General features: G+C 58.6%; 2 protein-coding genes across 8 annotated transcripts in view; one reads left to right on the top strand and one right to left on the bottom strand.

Moving 5' to 3' along the window:
* IFT140 (intraflagellar transport 140) overlaps nt 1-20,987 on the top strand; it is a 70,196-nt gene that overhangs the window by 36,282 nt on the left and 12,927 nt on the right. For all 7 annotated transcript variants that reach the window (XR_003793080.1, XM_029219982.1, XM_029219984.1 and 4 more), the window contains 2 exons: nt 1,359-1,558; nt 20,343-20,520. Coding sequence is in view for 6 of the 7 variants with exons in the window: in XM_029219982.1 (XP_029075815.1) it covers nt 1,359-1,558; nt 20,343-20,520 (378 nt within the window). In the remaining variant the exon portion in view is untranslated. The remainder of the gene's footprint in view (nt 1-1,358; nt 1,559-20,342; nt 20,521-20,987) is intronic.
* Nucleotides 3,210-17,627, bottom strand: TMEM204 (transmembrane protein 204). The gene is made up of 3 exons (XM_029219988.1): nt 16,728-17,627; nt 11,927-12,082; nt 3,210-4,331 (listed from the first exon to the last, which is right to left on the bottom strand). Exons 1-3 carry the CDS (start codon nt 17,002-17,004, stop codon nt 4,087-4,089), a joined length of 678 nt encoding a protein of 225 aa, XP_029075821.1. The 5' UTR covers nt 17,005-17,627; the 3' UTR covers nt 3,210-4,086.

Below are 20,987 nucleotides of genomic sequence, written 5' to 3'. Positions count from 1 at the left end.
GGCTCATCCCCTTGAGAGCAGAACCCAAGGTGAATGCAGACAGGGGGCACCGTGAGCCGTGACCGTGGGCGCACTTGTTTCTGTGAGAATTCCTGCGTGTGCTCGCGGGGAGCAGGGCTCTAATGAGGACGGGGCATCAGACCCACAGCAAGGCTGACGGAGGTCAGGCTGCTGTCTCGTGATTTGTGACACCACAGCAGACAGCAAGTACCACCCCCCATGGTTTTTGTGTCCACATTTTCTGAAGGTTTCCCACTCAGTGCAAAATCAGCCCAAACTTGAGGACTCAGCTTCCCGCCGGATGTGACCCCCCCACTCGGCCACAAACCCTGACCAGGGCTGCTCTTGGCCTCTGCTTATGCTCTGCTCTGTGCCTGGAGGGTCTCCCCGTCCACACCTGGGTCTGATAAATCCTACCAGGGTTTCAAGGCCCAGATCAAGTACCCCCAAAGTTGGGGGCTACAGTTGAACTTCAGAAGGATCCGTGACAAAGGAGCTACTGGGAACTGAGTCAGAGGCAGGTGGTGAAGGAGTCAGAGTCACAGCAGATACGAAACTGCCAGGGTAGGGGAGTGGGGTCCAAGGAGATGGATCATGAACTCTCTACACGGGGGAGCCTGTGTAATCAGACGAATGGACGCTGCAGGGAGAGAGCAAGCCAGGTGGGAGACCGAGGGGTGTGTGTGCGGATCCAGCCCAGGGGTGAGTGGAGGGCATGGAACCCCGTCTAGCTGGGAGGAGGGAAGTGGACTTGAGAAGGATTTGTGGCTGGAGCTGGTGCAGAAGGCATGGTCCAGACAGTGCACTAAACTGTGCTTGTGCTGGGACCACAGGATTTCCTTCCTCTGCCTGCATTGGGGGTGTGGCGGGGTGGGGGGGTGGCTGCACTAGGTGAAGGTTCTGAGAAGCACCAGCAGAGGGCTCACCACCACTAATCCAGGTTACATTTTGGAAACTTCTACCTGCAGTGATGCTGGCGTCGATTTTAATGCCCTCTGCACATGTACACAGGTCTGACTTGATAGTAAAAGCTCTTTCTAGGAATTTTACAAATGGCCCTGGGAGGTAGGGATTTTCACGCCTGTTCACGGCTGTTGAGCAGCTGATGTTAGTGCCTTAGCGGCTGGCAGGTCCCTGTGCGTTGACAGCCTGCGTCACCCGCTGTCTGAAGCCAGAGCCCCAAGTTCTGCTAACTTCAAGGGGCCTGCAGACGTGCATTGTGTTTGCCGAGAGCATTGCTGAATATGGGGTCTGTGTGCAGAGGGTCCCCGCAGCTGACGAGTACCCCCAGGGAGAGGCCCGGGGTGGGCCCTGGCTTTACAGGGATCCACAAATAAACAGCGCCCTTTGTCGTTCAGCCAGGAGGAGTGGACCTCGAGGACCAGGTGGACTCCGGGTCCCAGCGCATCCCCCAGACAGTGGGCAGGAGGCCCCTGCGGGACTTCGTGGGGCTAGAAGACTGTGACAAGCCCACGCGGGACGCCATGCTCAACTTCACCTTCTTCCTGGCTGTCGGGGACATGGACGAAGCCTTCCGGTCCATCAAGCTCATCAAGAGGTGAGGGTTCTGCTCGCGAGGTGTGCCGCACCCAACTCCCTGTGGCCCTCCTTCGGGTCTCTTCCCTCCCCACGAGTCTCATCGTCGCTGACTCTTCTTGGCGTTCCTGGTGTCTCATGGGTTTTCACTCAAGGGGATGCTGGTGCTGGTGGAAACCTGGTTGTATATGGGCACCTGGCTGGCCTCGCAATGCTCGGTGTCTCGTGGGCTGTGATTTAGTTGTTTTGATTTACTTTACAGTGGACACTTCCTAGTTGAAAGTTCTGCAGTTGCTAAATATTTATAACATCTGTCTGTCCAGGAATAATTGCACTAAACAGAAAAGTTTTTTTTGTTTTTTGTTTTTGGCTGCGTTGGGTCTTCGTTGCTGTGCACGGGCTTTCTCTAGTTGCGGTGAACAGGGGCTACTCTTCCTTGCGGTGCGTAGGCTTCTCATTGCAGTGGCTTCTCTTGTTGCGGAGCACGGGCTCTAGGCACCCAAGCTTCAGTAGTTGTGGTACACAGGCTCAGGAGTTGTGGCTCGCAGGCTCTAGAGTGCAGGCTCAGTAGTTGTGGCACGCGGGGCTTAGTTGCTCCGCAGAATGTGGGATCTTCCCAGACCAGGGCTTGAACCCGTGTCCCCTGCATTGGCAGGCAGATTCTTAACCACTGTGCCACGAGGGAAGCCCTAAACAGTAAAGGTTTTGATAGTAAACTCTCAAAACGGCAGGCAAAATGCAATTAAAATTGCTCTTAAGTTGTCAATCAAGGGCTACCTATAAGCAGCTTCCTCTCTGTGCCTGTGAGAATTCAGAGCTTCTCAGGAGCATTTGACAGATTTTAATTGCCAAAGAGTAGAAAAACTATTGAAGGGTGAAATTCAAGTGGGAAGAGGACGGGAGATAGGGCACCCCAGCAACCTTCGTCTGCAGTGATGGGTCTGTAACCCAGAAGCAGCCTGAGACCTGGTCTTGGTCCACAGCAGAGGGGCTTTTCCCTGCTGCAGGTGGGCAAGAGGCTTTTGATCAGGGAAGTGAAGAGTGGCTGGAGGCACTTTCCGTTTCATAGGAACTCGATCACAGACCATAGGTAAGCACATGGCCCATGCAGTATATGTAGTCGTGTATGTAACACTGCTAAGACTGTACAGCTTGAGGTGCCCAGGGGAGGAAGGGCAGCCCTTTGGGTCCCCTAATGTGCCGACTGTACCTCTGCCCTGAGCTGCGCTTCTATCCGTGGTCAGCTCAGACGTGCTTTAAGTCATTCTCTGTTGCTTTATGTTTTTTTAAAGCAACAACCGGATCTACCTCTTGCTCTGACTAAAGACAAATTCCTGGGGCAGCGTGGCCTTCGAATTCCAGACTGGTCACCGCACATCGTCTGGGTAGCAAAGCTAAATGTTTCTTAAAGGGTTGGCCTAGTGTGGGGGCAGCAGCCAGACAGTGACCACCCCCACACCACGACCACGGACTTTGCACAGTGCCCACCACTGTCCCTCGTTTCCTGGGCTGGAAGATGCGCTTCGTGGCACGGGAACAAGCAGCTGCGCTCTCGGGGGACTGTCCTCGCGGGTGTGGCCGGGCAACCCAGCCCGGTCCCAGGGGACGTGGGCTGGTTTTGAGCCCCTGAGGCAGCTCTTAGGTGCTTGTGTTCAGCCTGGGGCTTAGTCCCTGCTACAGAGTCAGGTCCAGGGCTGCTGGCGCCAGGCTGGTGCTGGGAAGGTCTTCTGTAGCCCACCAAGTTTGGCTGGATGCACTGAAGACTTCTCTAGGGAAAAAAGTGAATCAATCTCTGAAATTTTTTAAGCCAATAGACTTTTTCCTTCATACTGTGCCAACTGTGGACCTGCCGTTGTCCGGCCAGTGCTTAAGGTCTGTAGAAACGGGGATTTCTGAACGGAAACATGAGCGAGCCATGAGTGGTCCCCAGCGCTCTGCCCCCTGGCCTGTAAAATGTGTCAACCCTTCTCTGACTGCTGACCCACAAAGCTACAGAAGAATAAGCTATATTCCTTCACCACGTGGCAGTGTAATGGATAAAACACAAGTTTTAAACCGTGGTAAGAGGTTTGTGTTTTATTTTAACTTAGGAAGATAATCAGGAGTAAATGGACATCACTAACACAGTCCTGTTGTAAAGCCGTAACCATATGACTGTAAATTCTGAGTCCCTGGAGGAAGATCACGGACAGTTCAGAACTATTCCCTGTGTTCTGCTTTATCAAAGTAAATATGACCCAGGACGCCCCTCTTGGCAGATACAGAATAAATTACTCCTGGGCCAGGGCAGAGAGCGAGGTGGCTGCCATCCCGGATGTGCCTCTCCGGAGCTGGTCTCCAGGACAAGACGTGCGCGAGCGTGAAGTGGGCCGTGGCGGGGTTGGGGGGGTGGGGGTGGGACGCAGCCGGTATGTGGTCACGCCCTGTGTTCGTGTATAACGTAGTGAATGCGTGTCATACATGTGCTCTCATGGGAAGCCGCGCAGGCAGCGCCCTGCTTCTCAGATGGTCCCTGCGGTGGACGGAGCCCCGAGCGGCCTCCCGCCGCCCTCAGCATGGGGACTCCACGTAGTCGTTGTCCAGCCCGCGGCGGAAGCGTGCGGTCAGGGAGCGGCTGATGACGATGACGCGGGGGGCCATGCAGTCCTCCCTCCTGTGCAGGACGTTCCAGATGAGCATGGCCGCAGCCAGGGTGGCCAGCAGGCAGGCCCCGATGTTCAGGTAGCAAGACCAGGACAGGTTGGTGTACGGGCCGATTCTGTAGAACGTCACCAGCCCGATGACCAGAACAAAACCTGCGGACGAAGGACAGGGTGAGACAGGGAGCGGGGGAGGCCGCGGGTCCAGCCGTGGGGCCACTCCCGCTTCTCCTCCCACCCAACCGTGTCCTCCTGGGGCTGAGAGCCCAGCTCCACTCGGTGCTGGTGCCTTGGGGTCGAGCTGAATTTTATGGGACTTTTGGGTCTGGTGGCTGTTGCGGGGGCTGTCTGCTCAATCCTGACCCTGGATGGTCATAGGGGCTCACGTGCTTCCTGTGACCTGGCAGGTGTCAGGCCACTTCCTTGGCCGCCCTCCCCATGGAGGTGACACTGACACCCACTTCCTCACCCCGGACAGTCCAGGGGTAACTCCGTGGAAGGTCCGCTCTGGCTTATAAACGCCTAATTCATTCAAAGTGAAAGCAAACGCAGATATTTTCTAAGTCTTACCTGGAAACAACTCAGATTTGTATTTAACTTAGTTTGAATTCCTGTTTTTAAGAGTTTTCTTATTCTTAGTGTTTGCTTCCAGAGGAAATATTTTCTTTCAAAACCTGAGACGGCGGAGGGCCTGCACATTCGGGGTGGGGGGAGTGGGGGGGAGCTGAACTGTGGCTGAATAGACTCGGCTGGTTCTAGAATGTCCCCCTCACCCACCCAGTCCCCTGCGGGTCTCCCTCCGTCCCCTCCTCTCTCCAGGTGACACGGGGGGTCCAGGACTGTGCACAGCGTCCTGTGTGGACTCAGTTAAGTCGGCTATGTCCCCTCTCGGTCAGCTGTTAATACCGTCACATCGTCACTTCCATAGTTGTATCTTTAAGGAGCTCCAAAGACTTGATTTTATTAGTTCTTACAATAGGAAAACCAGGATTTCGCACCCAAGATCTGTCAGCTAGGCTAACAGGGCACTGATGTTTGAAAGAGTTCAGGTCTGAATCTGGGCTGGAACCCCTGATGGCTGGGACGGGGCAGAGGCCTCACTCCCATCGCCCCATCCCACCCCGTCCTTCTGAGTCTTGTTGAAAGAAGGCACAACAAGCTCCCTGGCTGGCAAAAAATGCCCAAAGACATAGTGAAAACAAGGGAACACATAAAGTACTTTCATTTGCATTACACAAAACACAGGTCCTAACTCCTTCCCTCACTAACGCAAAACTCGGGTGGCACAAAATCGTGGGCAGAGGATGTACTCCTAGCTGGGAGAGAGGAATGCCAGAAGTTTCTTTTTGCCAGTGTGCATGACAAACAGAATTAGTTATTTTTAACAGAAAGGAAGTATCGAGAAGCTTTCCATGTATGAAAAGCTCCACAAAGTACCATAGAGAATTAGCACAGGGATTAGTCACCATCACCATTGTTTAGGACACGACCGGGGCAGTTAAATGTTTAATTCATACGTTCTGGAAGGCGCAGAAATGCTTCCAGAATGCTTGTGTTTCTAGAAAACTCCAGCCTGTGCCCCAGCACTAAGTCATGACACAGCTATTAGAATCGTCAGCGGGCATCACTGCTGCCCTTTGCTCCGGGGCCACGCCAGGTCATACATGATCTGGTTTCCTGAGGAAAGCCAGGAGGCCACAGGGAGTCGGGGACCAGCATGAACAGATGTGCAGATGTCACAGTGCAGGGCAGGTGGAGGGGCTGCAGCGGGCAGTTCGGCCTGGCCAGAGCCCAGGGCAGGAGACGAGACAAGTCCAGGAGGGGCTGGGAGTCCTGTCTGGACCACGCTAGGCCCCCGAGGGCCTTTGTCCTCCTCAGGCATGTTGGGTTCCAAGAAATTGACTCACCCTGGTCACCACAGCAGAGGGTGGGGCTCCCTGGGCCACCTAGCCAAGGGGTTTGATGATCTCGGGGGAGTGGGGTCGGAGGAGCAACAGGCCACATGGACCAGCCTCCTGGCCTCAGCACAGATCTGCAGCGTCGTCCATCAGAAGGGAACGGGCGAAGGAACTGGGCTTCCGCACAGCCTCCAGGGCCATCAGCTATCTGACATGGGGTTGGTTTGCGTCACTGAGAACAGAAGACCTTGAATTTACTGCAAGGCCGTCCAGTGGAGACTTGGGAATTGTGAGACCCCGACCTGGACAGGGCCTGACTGAGGAAAGCATGGGGCATGCCAGCAGGGCACACACATGGCCCTGGGACCCGCGACCCACTCCCAGGACTGCGCCCGAATGAGACCCTGCTTGTCACAGGTCACAGGAAACATGACCGGGACCCCACATCAGAGCATCTGAAATGCGCGTCCTTGGAGACGAGGTGCTGGGCCACGGGCCACGGGGGAGACACAGCTGCTCTGTGCTCGGTTCAGACAGGCCCAGCCAACGGGCGGCCACCACTGACCGGGGCCGGAGGCAGCGCACATGGGCTTCTCGGTGTCACTTGTGTGTCTCCTGAGTCCTTTGTACATAAGGTTCATAGTAAGGCAGTTAGAATATTCTAGAAGTGCAACTAACCTTACAGTCTTCTATTAACAAGCACTTCCTAAAGCGTGTCACGACTCTGGCCACGTGCCTCTCGTTGCCACGTTCCCACGGCTGCGCTGGTCGCCCTGTGGAGGCCGTAGAGGACACGCTTTAGCGTCTCCCGGCCCTCAAGACACGCCTGGCCTTGAGTCTTCTCACGCTGCGTGCTGGTCCCCCTGCCTTTCCTGGCACCACCATCCTGAGCTCCATCTGCCTGGTGGGAGGGCGCCTCCCGTCCTCCTGTCCTGGCCCCTGAGCGCTCAGTTGGGCAGTCACCCACCCGTTGATCCAGGCGCCCCCGTTTAGGATGAGGGCTGTGGGGGTGGGGGTGGGGGAGGCGCTGCTCCCTTCAGGTGGGGAACACCCACCCACTTGCCAGCATCAGGGCTACTATGGTTCTTAAGATCACATCGTCCGTTTTTTTGGAAACGGGGCAGGCTGTTGCTTTGTTGCCGTTTTACTCAGCTTATTAACTTCCTCCGTATGTTCAGCTGTATGGCCTACAATGGAGAAGACTCTTTCTTACGTCACAAGATGAAAGAAGTATGAATTCACATGTGAACAGACAGCCGGGCACAGCCGGGCACAGCCACCCACGTCTGCAAAACCAGCGGGAAGAGTGGTGGGGGTGACAGGCTGGGGGAGCGCGGAGCCTCTTGGAGGGACTTTTTTTTTTTTTTTTTTGCGGTACGCGGGCCTCTCACTGTTGTGACCTCTCCCATTGCGGAGCACAGGCTCCAGACGCGCAGGCTCAGCAGCTATGGCTCACGGGCCCAGCTGCTCCGCGGCATGTGGGATCTTCCCGGACTGGGGCACGAACCCGTGTCCCCTGCATCGGCAGGCGGACTCTTAACCACTGCGCCACCAGGGAAGCCCTTTTGCTTTATCTTAGTTCAACTTGGAACACATACAGTCAGAGAAGGGATATGCTTCCCTAACATAAAAAAAAATACATTTATTCCTGCAGTAGGAAAATACAAAGAACTGACTGGAACAGTGGGCCCAGGGGCTGGGCCGTGGGTGGATGTCACAGTGGGGCTGGCTCAGGGACACGTGGACTCTGCCCTGGGCCAGTGGGGGCGGTGTGGCCTGAGCATGGGATGTGGGGACCAAGCATGTGCCACGCGGCAATGGCAGAAAGCCACAGAGACGCGGAGAGGCAGCGGCTGCCTGCGCTGGCCGTGTGGGCACATCCTCCTGAAATCAAACTGGCCTTTTACTTTGATAAGGTTCTCTCGCCACCGCCAGCCTGAAGTGCAGTTTCTCCATTCTCCTGACGTTCAGGTCCCCTTTCTCCTGAATTTTTCAGTGACATCGCTGTTTGTACAGAAACGAATCTAAGGGGAGAGTTTTTAGCAAATGCACGGACTTCTGCACGTGGAGTCAATTCCGTCCTCATGAACTTGTTGTTTCCAAAGCAAATAGTCCCTTTCTGTGAGCCGGCGGCTGTGGCGGTGTGGTTCACAGCGCCCTCTCCTCTATTCCTTCCTGCCGGCTTCCCAGGGCTCCACTGGCGGTCACAGGCCTTCCTCTGGAGTGGCCATCAAGCACACGCAGGGCCCACAGGTGGGAAGAACATGTGGCTGAGCCCTGAGCCCTCAAGCAGCACACCTGCCTCAGCATCCACAGGGCAGCGCTGGCCAAGGCCCTGGAACATGTACAGAGCACTTGAGGCTCAGCTGTGAGCAGCAGAAGGTGGGGACAAGTGCCTCCCCCTTAGGGAGAGAGTCTAGGGAAGGAGAAGGTGACACTCCCCAGGGTGCGGGGGCAGGACTGGGCTTGGGAAGTGGGCTCAGAAGACAGGAAAGCGAAGTGTCTGGCCCAAGCCAAGTGCTGCTTTGTAGTAAAGCACAGAAAGTGGTATGTTCCTATGAGCAGGTTTGCGAGAACAGCATGATCTCCACCAGCTCATGAGTTGCCAAGACAGACACCGTGCATCACCCCGACTGACCTTTGGGACGATAAAGTCAGCCTTCTCACGGCGCGGAGTAAGCAGCCCTTAGGGTGTAAGTTTTTCATCATAAGAAAAAGTCTTAGGATTTCCAGAAGTGGAGAGAGGAAGCCTGCAGACGTGAAGCCCACAAGGTCCACGAAATGCCGCTCTTGAAATCGTCCTGCTGGGTCTGAGGGGTCGGCCAGGCTGGGGCTGGTGGACAGCTGCTGTGACCCCAGCGAACACAGTGCTTTCACAGGGTTTTCAGCTTATGGGTGGGGGTGGAATAAGGGACTGAAAGGACTTTTTTCAACTTTAAGGTAAATTAAAATCACACTCGGAAAATTCTGCAAAGAAATTGCAAACTATCGCATGCGGTGGCCTGAGTTCAGCAGAGCAAACCTGGTGAAATGGCTGGTAGTCACGCTGTTGCCCTGCAAGAGCAGCGTTTCCTGGGTTCTCCCTGGCGTCTGGGACAGCGTCCTTTGGAGCCACAGCCCTGAGAAGCGGGGGCCGCCCTTTCACAGACCTGGGCTGGGCATCACGCAAGCGTGGTGGAAACGGCCAGAAACGGCCGTGGGATGAATGGGCAAGCGGCCGGCCTCCTGTCTCCTCCCGCTGGGGTGTTGCTCTCCGGCTGGTCCCGGCCTCCCGGGGAATCCGTGTGCTTCCCCCCTTCACGAGCACCTCTCTCCCCCCGCCCACCCTCTGGCCCCAGCACTGGGGACTCAAGGTTCCCTTGCATAACAGGTACCAGCAGGCATTTCCCCCTCCTGGGACAGGATATCCTGGCGCCCTTCAGTCTCTCCCTGACTGTTTAAAACAGACCAGAGCACAGGAAAAAACCTAACTCTAAAATTAGCAGTGTGATAGAAGAAAGGCACAGAGCTGTGTTCTGTACTGTTTGTCAATGAAACAAGTCTAAACAGGGCCAAATGCATTTCCTTTTTGGGCACAGCAGACCCACTGGGGGTAACCGTCGGACACCACGGGGAGAGGGGGCCTGCGGAGGCAGAGGGACCATCTGAAGTGCCACAGGTGCTGCTCGGGGCTTCTGGCTTTTTCCGTGGGCCTCTGCCTATCTGACGGTTTTTGGACAGAGCCTGGTCCAACCTTTCCAGAGGCTGTGCTGGCCTGGAAATACTCAGGAAAGCAGCATGTGCCCCCAGCCCCCACTTGGCCAGGACAGCCCCTGACCCCCAGACCTTTGGCAGTGCCCCCCAACCCCCACCGACTGATGCAAGACAGTTTGATTTTAGTTAATGGGGGTTCCCCTGTTTCCATTTTTTTGGTGTGTTATTTGGAAACAATATTTTGTTCTGAAACAAGAGTTTACAGAAAGTAAGACGTCAGTTTTGACACCAAACCCACAATATTTTTTCTAATAATTCTAAATAAGTGTCTCAAAGAAGTTTCTTAAGAAATGCAATGACAGATTTGATCATCCTGCTAGGAGGAGTTACTTTCAGAATCAAGAGCTGTTACTTTTATTCCTTTAATGCCACTAAAATATCTTTCTAATCCAGCTTTTCCAATCACGTTGGAAAATCTTCCACTTCCTTCTTGAAGGGATGGAATTTCAGATGATCCCACGTGAGAGAGGTGGGTGGTTTCAGTGAGGCGAGGAAACTGCTTGATTTACCGCTGTAAGGTCAGCCGAGGGCAGGTGGGTGATTTTCCTACATGTGTGGCATTGGAATGTCCGTGTTTTTCCTCACAGTCCTAGAGGAGGGAGGAGGTGGAGGTCCGAGGTCCCGCTTCATGTACCTGGTTAACTCTCAGAATTGCCCCAGGCAGGGTGGGCATTACCCCATTTTGCAGTTGGGTGAACTGAGGTGTGGCTTTGCCCCGTTCACATGGCTGGTAAGCCGTAGGGCCGGACACAGTTCTGTTCTCCTGACATCAAAGCCTGCGCTCTTTCCTAGGCCTTGGCGACGCCCTCCGTCCTGCCCGGCCACAGGGAAGTGACTGGCCTTCTGTGAACAGGGCCTGTTTCCGAGTCCCACCCGGCACTTTCCAGCACGAGTGCTGCCAGCCTGTCAGCTGCATTCTGGAAATTGTGTTTCTCCAGGACGATGAGGGCCGGGATCCATTATTCCCCAAGTGATTCACTCGTATTTCCTGCCGTTCCTCCCGCCGCGTGTGTTGAAACTGCACCCTCATGGTTGGGACACTGCCTTCTCCACCGAGCCGGAGAGGCAGGCGGTGGGCTGGTGACGTCCTGGCCCTTCCTCTGTCCCATCAGCCACCCATCTGACCTTCCCCATAGGCAGCAGGAAACCTGAGCTCCCAGGTTCCCGTGATCGTTAAACCTGGGCCAGTGAGGCAGGCAGAGGGAGAGGGGAAACCAGCACAGACGCCCCTCCGCTCTCTGGGGTGCCAGGTGGACGCTTTGGGGCTTCCGTGGTCATTGTGCAGAGCCTCCTGGAACAGTTCCATTCATCATCCACAGCGCTGCTGCACTCGCCCTGTGAAGACTACAGTGCCCAGGCCCTGCCCCATTTCACCCTGCGGTCGCCCCCAGAGGCCGAGGTGGCTTCTGGATTGTTTGCTGATGGCCAAAGCCTCGCTGCTCTCCCCCACACTGCCCCCATCATGCTTTTCTGGCCCTAGTGTTGCATGTGCGTCCCTGTGTGCTTGGCGGGGTCCTCCACGCTTTGTCTGTGCTTCTTACAGGAGGGCCCTGCTCACCCCAGCCGGGCCCCAGGAAGCTGCATTTATAACCGAGCATGCAGGTCGCTGGCTGGGAACCATGTGTGCCCAGAACTCCCCGTCTGCTAACCGTTAGCCAGGAAGGCCATGGAGGCAGGCAAGGGGTCAGAAGGGCGCCCCCCTCTGCCCATGTGCCCAAGTGCCTGCAGCAGGCTGCTGCACCCTCATGGGAGGAGCGTGAACCCAGGCTGCCTGCCACACAGGCTACAGAGGGGCAAAGAAAACACCAGATGCCGAAGACTTTGGAAAGCAAAGCAGGTCACCGTGAGCCTCGGCACCTTGTCTTAGATGGGAAGGGCCGGGAGGCCTTGAGCAAACAGACAGAAACCCATCTGGTTGCACCTCAGCGCTCCGCCCCTGTGTGTATTTCTGTTTTGCTGCTGCCCACAGTGACGGGTGGGGTGGGAGCGTGACCCACAGGGGTCACCATGACTTTAGAAGCCACAGCCAACCTGCCAGCCCTGACAAGAGCTGGGGATGCGGCTGCTTAGCCTGGCCGGGACCCGGGTGAGGATACTTACTTGCCAGCTGGAACGCAGCGGCCATGGCCTCCTCCCAGCACTGGGAATCGGGTGACATCAGGGGCAGGCCCGTCAGCCCCAAGACGAAGGTGAGCTGGCCTGCGGCAAGTGCCGCCGTGGCCACCAGGTTGCAGGCTCGCATCATGTCGAACTGCACTGTGAGGGGCCGGAGGGAGAGAAGCAGGCGGTCAGCACGGGCGAGACCGCTCGAGACTGGGCTGCCTGCCCCTCCCGGGACTCCTCCCTCCGTCTCAGCGAGTCTCACCACTCCCTTCCCAGCCCCCACCTGCCCCTGGTCCCTGAGCAAGGCATTTGGAGGCTGTGCACACAGGGCAGAAGGAGGATGGGGCAGCCCGATGCTTGGACTGCAAGGGTGGGGGCCATGGAGGTGTCATCAAGAGGCCATCAGGGGAGTCAACTTTCCCACCCATGTGCTGGAGGGCAAAGCCGTCCACCGTGAAGTCAGGCCCCTTCCCTGTGGTCCTTCCATGCTGTAAAAGTGCCCCCGCCCCCCAGGCTTCAGGTGCAGCGCTGTCTGATTCATGCTCTGCGGGCAGGTGGCATTCACATTTAGCGCTTGTGGAGTCCAGAGTCTCGTGGGGGCGTTGTGCCGCTTCCTGCCACGGAGGGTCAGCTCCTCCTGCCCAGGGGTCTCGACCTGCTTCCCGCTGGCCTCCCTCCTGCTGTCCGGAGCTTGAGGGGTTTCACCCTTCCCAGATCCCAGGCCTGGCTCTGGACTGTGGTGCAGGGGCCTCGGGCTGCTGCGAAGTCAGAGCAGCCCTGAGGGTGGAGGGGCAGAGGGCTTCTGGAAGGAGAGCCTGGCACCGAGGGCCAAGGAGCATTCCCAGGCAGACAGATGGACGGACGGCGCCTCTGCCAGGGCTTGACGCTGCCTGTGACACTCTCGCCTGCTCCTTGCGCGGCCGCACACGCTCCGTGGGCCTCACTGCCAGGTGACCGAGCGCTCATGTTCTGGGTTCTGTAGTCTTCAAAGTTACCACAAAGCATAGCTGCAGTCGCTGGGAACCCTGACCCTTTAAAACTCAGGGAGACGAGGAGCCGGGGGTGGGCGGTGCAGCCTGGTGAGCGCAGGGCTTCTGGCAGTGGTGTGGCAGCAGCTCCGGAGCAACTCGAAGAAAGGACAGAGGCTGGGCCGGAGAACAAAGTGGGCTCCCCGCACACAGGCTCAGACCCCTCCTCTCCCCCAAGGCTAGGGCGGCAGGGCTGCTAGCGCTCGAGATTTGCAGAAACCTTCCTGGCTGCTCATGAGGTCTCGCGTCCCCGTGGGAGCAGGAGGACACGCGGCTCCTCTGTCAGCATGGGGGCTCCGGTTGCTCGGGCCACAGACTCTGGAACACCAGCTGGCTTCCCATGGAGGCTGCTGTTCATCACACTCTTCCTGCCTTTTTCACGCTGTTTTCTTTGCAACAATTTTTATCCTTCAAACGCCCATACAGAAGGTCCTGCTACTCTAAGAGGTCATAGAGTTTGGAAGTGGAGGTGGCCTCAGAGATGAGGGCTGTTAAAACGTGATGGGTGTTCACAACACAGGGCAGAACCTGGATCCATTCTGGGCCCAGGAATGTCCTTCCGGTTCCGGGGCCCAGCCTCGCAGGCAAGGAAAGACGTGCACCAACGGGCTGGCCATGCCGGGAGTGTCTGCGCTGCAGTGTGTTGGTGCTGGCACCACGAGGCCCTGCCCTCCCGGTGGCCCCAGCGGCTCTGAGCGCTCAGCCCCATGCCACACACCCTGGCAGCAATCCACCCTCCAAGCATTCGACCTGGGCCGCTGCCTAGTACCCAGTTGCCCGAGGCTGTAAAGGCTGAGGTGGCGGACTCTCCCCTTGGCCATGCCCCCTTTCCCAGCCACCCAGAGGGGACCAGTCCTCACTAGCACCCACCAAGCCTGGACGTTTGACGGGTCCTCACACTTGCTGTGTGCGCGGCCTGGGCAGCAGCACTGGGCTTTGAGGAGCCATGAGAACATGGCCGTGAGTGTCTGCTGGCTGGACAGTCACTGTGCCCCTTCCCACCCCAGTGCCCTGTGAGGCTGCCTCCCAGGAGACAGCAGCGGTCACCCCAGGAGATTTAATTACGTGTTTATTCACGTCCCCCCTGGCTTCAGGGCAAGGACACAGGTGCCCGACAGAATGCATAAAACTTAGAGAGATGAAAAGTGGCAGAGAGAGCGGGGGCCAGAAAGCAAGACTGACCCCCGTCCAGGGCTGTGAGGTACCTCCAAGCCCCCACCTGATGAGTAACAAAAATCACAGCCGCCGCACATGCCCAGTGAGCCAGTGTGGGGAAGGGCCTTGTCCTCGAGGACGGGACCTGGCGTGACATGGGGGCAGCTGGAGGGCCTGACCCAGGGTCGTCCCCTGACCCAGCATGCTCGGGACACCCTCACTAGAGCTTGTTACGTTGGGGGACGGTGGTGTTGGCCCAATGCGCCAAGTGGCTCTGGCTCAGCTCTGCGGGCTCTGCCAGTACTTGGGCACAGAGCCGGCAGGAGCATGGCTGCTGTCCCTGAGAGCTGCCCTGGCCACCTGCATCATGTCTGGAATCTCTAGGGTGAAGCAACACGAGTCTCGCCCCCTCGGTACCCCCACACAGGGCTCGGGATGGACAGACGGAGGTGATTCCATGGTCGAGGCCACCCACTCCTCCCTGTCCCTAGCCTGGCTGGAGGCTGGACCATCGGGTGCAAAGCCTGGGCTGGGGTTTTGCATGAGAGCTGATGAGACTGGGAGCTGGTTTGATTGAAGGGGGCAGCCCAGAAACCAGGCCAGAAGCCCCCAGCTCCGGAACCCCCGGGGCAACAGTGCTCCGTCCCCGGGAGCTGGTGAGACATCTGCCAGCCCCTCTCCCTGGTCTCAGCCTCGTTCACGAGAAGCTCCAAAGACATTTTCCCTTGTTCTGGGAAAACCTCTGATGCTCAGGGCATCATTAAAGGTCAGCTGCCACAAATGCCGTGTTATGGCAGGAGGATGTTTTAAAAGTTGTTCAGGGGACTTATCAGGTGGTCAGGGAGGGACAGCAAACGAGGGCAGGTGAGCGGGGTGCTCGGGACATGCAGCAGGGTGGCTGTGCGGTCTGGAGGCAGAGAGCGTCCCGGCCTGTGTCTTCCTGGCCTGACCTGACCCGACCCGACTCAACAAGGGGGCGGGGGGGACAGATGCCCGGAGGGGGCACCTGTGCGGCATTGGAGGCCTTGAGCCCAGGGCAGGGGCTGGGCTGACGTGGGGCCTCCCCCCCGGGGGGGGGGGGTGCTCTGTGGCGGGGGGGGGTTCAGTGCACTTGTGGGGTGGGAGAGGCGTGGCCTGCGCGGAGCCCACGCTAGAGCCCCAGTCACTGGCTTTCACTGCTCCTCAGGACAGACCTAGAGCCCAGAAGGACCAGTCTGACCGGCAGGTCACAGCGACCCAAGTTCAGCTGACCTACCTAGCCTCCCACAGGCCCCTGATCTGAGAGCTCACAGAAGCTCATTGATTCATTCAGGCTCTTCGCCCTTTTTTGTTTGTTTTGTTTTGTTTTTTTGCGGTACGTGGGCCTCTCACTGTTGTGGCCTCTCCCATTGCAGAGGACAGGCTCCGGACGCGCAGGCTCAGCGGCCATGGCTCACGGGCCCAGCCGCTCCGCGGCATGTGGGATCTTCCCGGACCGGGGCACAAACCCGTGTCCCCTGCATCGGCAGGCAGACTCTCAACCACTGCACCACCAGGGAAGCCCTGCCCTTTTTAAGGGAGGTTGTGGCTCTCTGCTTGCAAAGGGGGGGGCGCGGGCTGGCAAGCCAGCCACTCCTGATGGAAGACACCCCCAGGCTGTGCTGCGAGGGGTCCACGTGCAAAGACGGGTTCACGTCCCCTTGGGGACCTGAACGGAGCCACACGCCTCCTGCAGCCTCAGTCTCTTTGCCTGTGGAGTGGAGGCAACATTCCCCCACTCCCATTCCCTCGTGGGTCAGGATTCTGAGGGCCATCACGCCTGAGTTGAGTGAGGTGTGCCCTCTGGAGCAGCCAGCAGAGGCCTGGCCGGAGCCATGTTTTCCTAAGGACAAGTGTTGTATTCAGAACAGGTGATGCGGTCTACATGTTAGACTCTTGTCTGCAGTTTTAAAGGGTCGTCACTGGGGAGACCTTTGCCCATCGGCTGCTGTTGCCATGTGTCTACACATTAGGTGACAAGCGTTTTCATATTTATGAACCTTCTTTCCCGTACACTCAAACCCTACCCCCCTTTCAAAGTCAAGTTCCCACCTTTCAGAGCTGTAATGGACCCTGTGCCAGATGTGACAAACCAGACAGGACCACTGGGCAGAAGGGAGCCAGGCCCCTGCTCGCAGGAGTCGGCTCTTCTCTGCCCTCTGAAGGCCATCAGTCTCCCAGTCTCTCCTGGGCATCCCACCTACAGGCAGTTCCTGGAGCGTCTCCCTCTATGCTGCCCACTGCATTAACGACCCTGACAACTGTGGAATGAAGTCCAAACCCAGCCGCATGTTTTTAAGCTTCTTGTTTATTTTACTCATTAACAATCTTTATTTTCCACCAGGAAAAACATATTTTCCTTGCTTTGGTTAATGTATCCGTACTGTAGCTATGCATGACGGCAGAGAGAAAGCCCCCTCCTGCACAGGAAGAATTCTGTACCAAAGGGGCTGGAGCAGGGTGAGCTTGGAGCTTGGGGCTCGCTTGGGTCCCCAAGAGCCAAGGTTGCCCCTGTGAGCAGAGCACCCATCACCCGTCAGCAGATGTGCCCGCATCCACAGCCGCTTTAAAGGAGGAAGGAAAATAAGCAGACTTACGTTTGACGGTGCCTCGCGACTCCTGGAAGCCCGCCGCCTCAGAGCCCCAGCCCAGGGCCTCGCAGTCCCGCGCGTCCGCCTGCCCGGGCCTGGCCCCCGGGCTTGGCCCTCCCCTGGCCCTGTCCAGCCAGCAGGACCGCCACAGCCCCACGCTCCGCCTGCGCCCGTCCTCCAGCGTCTGGTACACCCAGTTGGGGGTGAAGGCCGCCGCGTTGTTGAGAATGAGAGAGACGAGGGCCACCAGCACGGCCGTGGCCACCACTTTCTGGACAGTCATTGCGGACTGCGGTGCTGTCCCCTTGTCGTGGAGAAAGTCCCAGTCCCAGTCGGTCAGCTGCTGTCACCAGGGGTGGCTAGAGGACATCACCGCTCATGCTTGGAGGTGTCAGGAAGGCCCATGCGACAGGTGCGGGGGCGCCCGCCTCGCGGCCCTCCTTACCCTCCTTCCTGCACCTGGAGCAGGGCCAGGCCTGAGCTGAAGCCTTCCGAGCTGCCCATCCTGGGGAGGAAGCAGGGGCACCAGCGAGAGTCCAGAGTCGTGAGCGCGCCGTCTTCCTGGGAGGAGGAGGAGGCGAAGAGAACAGAAATCACTTGCAAGGCAGGCAGCAACGCGGGGTGCCTGGGCCTCACTCTCAGGACGAGTGCGGAGCAGGGCTCTGAGCAGGGCCGCTGGGAGCAGCGCAAGTGAGCCACTGGGGCCTCCGCTGCCTGAGCCCCTTCCCGGTGCCTCCGCCACCCAACAGCTGGTCCTGGAAAGCAAACGGGTTGCTGCAGGGATGCGCGTGCGTGTGTGAGTGAGTGTGTGTGTGCCTCGCGCCTGCGTTTTCCCCGTCTCTCAGCAGAGAGGAAATGGTTGTTTTTGAGGCTGTTTTTGGTGAGCTGGAGGGCGTAGCCAACTGCAACAAATAGCAGCCAGACACTAACAGGATGTGTTTCCTGATAGGAAAGGCAGGGGGGCCTTCTTCTGGAGGCCTGCTCCGGGACCCTCCCCCGCCCTCCCCACCTTCCCTGAAAGTGGAGGCCAGGGATGCCAGCCTGGCAGGCCCACAGGCCCCGCTGTCTGTCTCGACCTGGTGGCTCGGGGCGGGCAGGGCGCTGGTGACCAGTCGCCCACCTTGGGGACTGGGCATCCCCCAGCCATCGGTCACTCCCCCAGCATATGGGTGCCATGCACCCATAGGTGCGCAGCAGAGAAGGGCCAGTGTGGTGGGGAGGCCCCCTGGACTCCTCCACCTCCCAGCTGAGACCCTCACCCATACTTGGAGACCTGCCAGAGCAGGCCATCGTCCTTGAGGTGCAAGAGGCTGGGTTCTGGACGAGCCGTGCACCCGGCGAGGCCTGAGGGCCTGGGCCCTGTCTGCTGCTGACGGGGTGTGTGTGGGCAGCAAGGGCCCAGGTCCTGCACTGGGTGCCCTGCCCTGTGTCGCATAAGCCATCAGGCTGAGGGGCGCTCAGAGAGATAGTCATCTGCTCTGCTCAAATTCTCTGGGCTGCGACTCATTCAGCCCGGGCCTGTGCTGAAACCAAACTGGTCGGCCCTGGAAGTTCCCGCCCCAAGTTTACATTCCTAAAAGGCAGGGGGTCTTTGGAGAATCAAGGTTCTCAAGAAACATCTGTCCATCAGCTCCCGGAGGAATTTTATGTCCTTTGGATTTTTCCCACCAGAGCTTGTAGCAAACGTGTCAGCAGAGTTCTTGCCACTTTCCCTCTTCCCTCGGCTGTGCCAGAAGCGGGGCTGCCCCCTGCTCCCCCTGCTCTCGCTCCAGCCGCTCTGTGGGTGGGGAGGCATCAGGGGGTCTGTCAGCTCAGAAGACCCTGTGGGAGGGCACCCGCTCTGAGGACTAGGGCTGGGGCTCCTGTGCACACAGTGCAGTAGATCGCCTCGAAAAGGAAGTTTTCCTCAAAGTTTCCATTAAAAGAGCGTTGATTTCCCTCCTTACTCATTAGAATCGCTTATCCTGAGCCAGTCTTTAAGTGGCTAATTTCCGTTGAAAAGCAAGCAGGGGGTTTCAGGAACTGTAGCCCCTGCTTTGCTTGTCCTGGGAACAGCCGTTGGGCCATCCAGCTCTCTCCCAGGCTGGGCGGGGAGCAGGCCGGGCCACCTGCTGGGGCTCCTATCGGACCAGCCCCAAGCCTCGGGCTTGGGTGGAGTGGACAGCTGGGCTGGGGAGGGGGAGGGTGGCCGGCCTGGGAGCAGACCTTGAGTCAGGATGACCGAGTCCTCCAAGGACCCCCTCATCCATCGTGTGCCACCCCAGGGGCCCTTCCCGTTCTCCGCGGTCCAGGTCTTTGGCCCTGTCAAGGCCTCCCCTGCTCCTTCACGCGGACAAGCAGCAGTGTTGTCTTAGAGCAGAGACACACGGGAGGTTTGGACACAGCGTGTATGCCGCTTGGTGGGATGTGAAGCTGGGAGTAGTCAACCACTGCTCCGTCCCACCAGGGTCTCCACAGAGCAGCCCAAGAGGAGGGTCCTCTGGCTCGCTCTGGGAGCTTCTCAGAGGACAAGTCTTTCCCAAGCGTCGGGCCGCTCGGAGCCCATCTGCCCCTCACTTGACAGGGTGCAGACGCTACCAGACAGCAGGAAGCGTTCATGGCTCTGGTGGGGACTAGGCGGGTGTCCACATGGACTTTCGGTTGGATGCACAGACCCCAGGACTCACATGGGATAAAGCTGCCCACGGAAAGGCTGTCGGGAGTGGCTGGCACCCTGCTTCCACGCTGCTCGCCCAGGGGCTCCTTGAGAACGGACGGGTGGAGTCCACAGTGACTCACGCATCCTGAGGGCCACCAGCCGCTCGCATCCCAGAAGTTACTTACTGGTCTGTTCTCCTCAGGGCTCTGGGGTCATCAGGGGATGAAGCCCCAGGAGGAGGGGCCCCAGAGCCTCCTCCCTCCTGCCAGCATCTTTTCTCAGGGAGGCCATCCTGGGTCTGAGGTTGTCCTGGGACCTGCTAGGGGACGGGCAGGAGCCCCCATCAGCATTGGAGGGAGAGAGATGCTAGAAACCTCCAAACAAGGAAGGAAGAGCCCAGCCCAAGCCTGTGCCAGGGGTGTCAGAGGGCAGCTGTGCAGGTCCGTCCCCGGGCCCCCCGCCTCCATTCAGCACATGGCAAGGCCCACCTGGGTGTCATGCTTGTCCTTGGAGTTGGGGGACCCCACTCCCCGCCTGACCCAGGGGCTCTGTGTGAGGGTGGAGGGAGCACCAGGAGTTCAGCCTGGGACAGAGGTGCCGGGTGCCGGGGGGAGAAGCAAGTGTTCACTGAGGGGCACAGTGGGGCCTGGCAGCCTGCACAAGACACTCTCCGGGGCCTTCACGGGACCCCTTGTGGCTGAGGGAGGGAGCCTGCTCAAGGAGCAGGCCCCAGGGCCAGCCGTGAGAGGTACACCAGCCCCTGCACCCTCAGGACACGGGTGTCTCACCCGTTTTCTTCCCGGGAGGCCATGTGGGCCCCAGTTTGCCACGTTGCTCTGTGGGTGAAGCTGTTGGGCTCGCACACGGCCCCCTTCTCGGAGACCATGTGTCCAGCCGGGTCCCCGTGCTGCCTGGCACGGGTCTTGCTGGGGCCCGAGTCATGGGAGCGGCAGCTCATTGGAGCCACGTGTCCTTCACTGCAGTGAGGCTGTCTGGGAGAACATGGCGCGCATGTGCGTGAAGACTCAGCGGCTGGATGTCGCCAAGGTGTGCCTGGGGCACATGGGCCACGCGCGCGGAGCCCGAGCGCTGCGGGAGGCTGAGCAGGAGCCAGAGCCAGAGGCCAGGGTGGCCGTGTTGGCCATACAGCTGGGCATGCTGGTGAGTGGGCACCACCCCGATGGGCAGGCCAGCCTCCCACACACAGTGTGTGCTTGTCTGGGCCCTTGGGTTGCAGGGAACAGAAACCCCCTCAAACAAGCTGAGGCCAAAATGGGGGTGGGGGGAGGGAGCCCCCTGCAGAGCCCCCGAGGCCACTCCACTCCACGCCGGTCCCCTCCTTGCCTCCTGCGTGTTTGCGGAGCTCACGGCCCCTTGTACCCCTGTGGCCCAGAGAGGCCGATGGAAGTCGCAGGAGATGCAGGCCGAGTGGCCGGGCACAGCTCACTGTCGGGCTGGGGACAGTCGGGAGCAGACACCCACAGGTCTGATGGGGTCTGGGTGGAGCTCAGACCCACTGGCTGACGGGCAGGCCTGCCCTCTCCAGTGTTGTCTTGACCATCCCCGCCCATGCCCCAAAGTGTCCATCCCACCCAGGGTGTGTTGTGGTCTCAGTCGTGGGCGGGTTG

Source organism: Monodon monoceros, unplaced genomic scaffold, assembly GCF_005190385.1.
Source record: "Monodon monoceros isolate NGI ecotype Baffin Bay Population unplaced genomic scaffold, NGI_Narwhal_1 Super_Scaffold_13, whole genome shotgun sequence".
NCBI lineage: Eukaryota > Metazoa > Chordata > Mammalia > Artiodactyla > Monodontidae > Monodon > Monodon monoceros.
Note: the sequence above shows the minus strand (reverse complement) of the source record. Positions and strands in the feature narration are given on the sequence as shown.

Bases quoted from the DNA above. Each gene is read 5' to 3' on its own strand.
- TMEM204 (XM_029219988.1), bottom strand. From the start codon at position 17,004: ATGACTGTCCAGAAAGTGGTGGCCACGGCCGTGCTGGTGGCCCTCGTC. The intron at 12,083-16,727 runs GTAAGTCTGCTT...GGCCCCTCACAG, and splicing joins GTCGCGAGGCACCGTCAAAC to TGCAGTTCGACATGATGCGA. The intron at 4,332-11,926 runs GTAAGTATCCTC...CTTCGTCCGCAG, and splicing joins CGCTGCGTTCCAGCTGGCAA to GTTTTGTTCTGGTCATCGGG.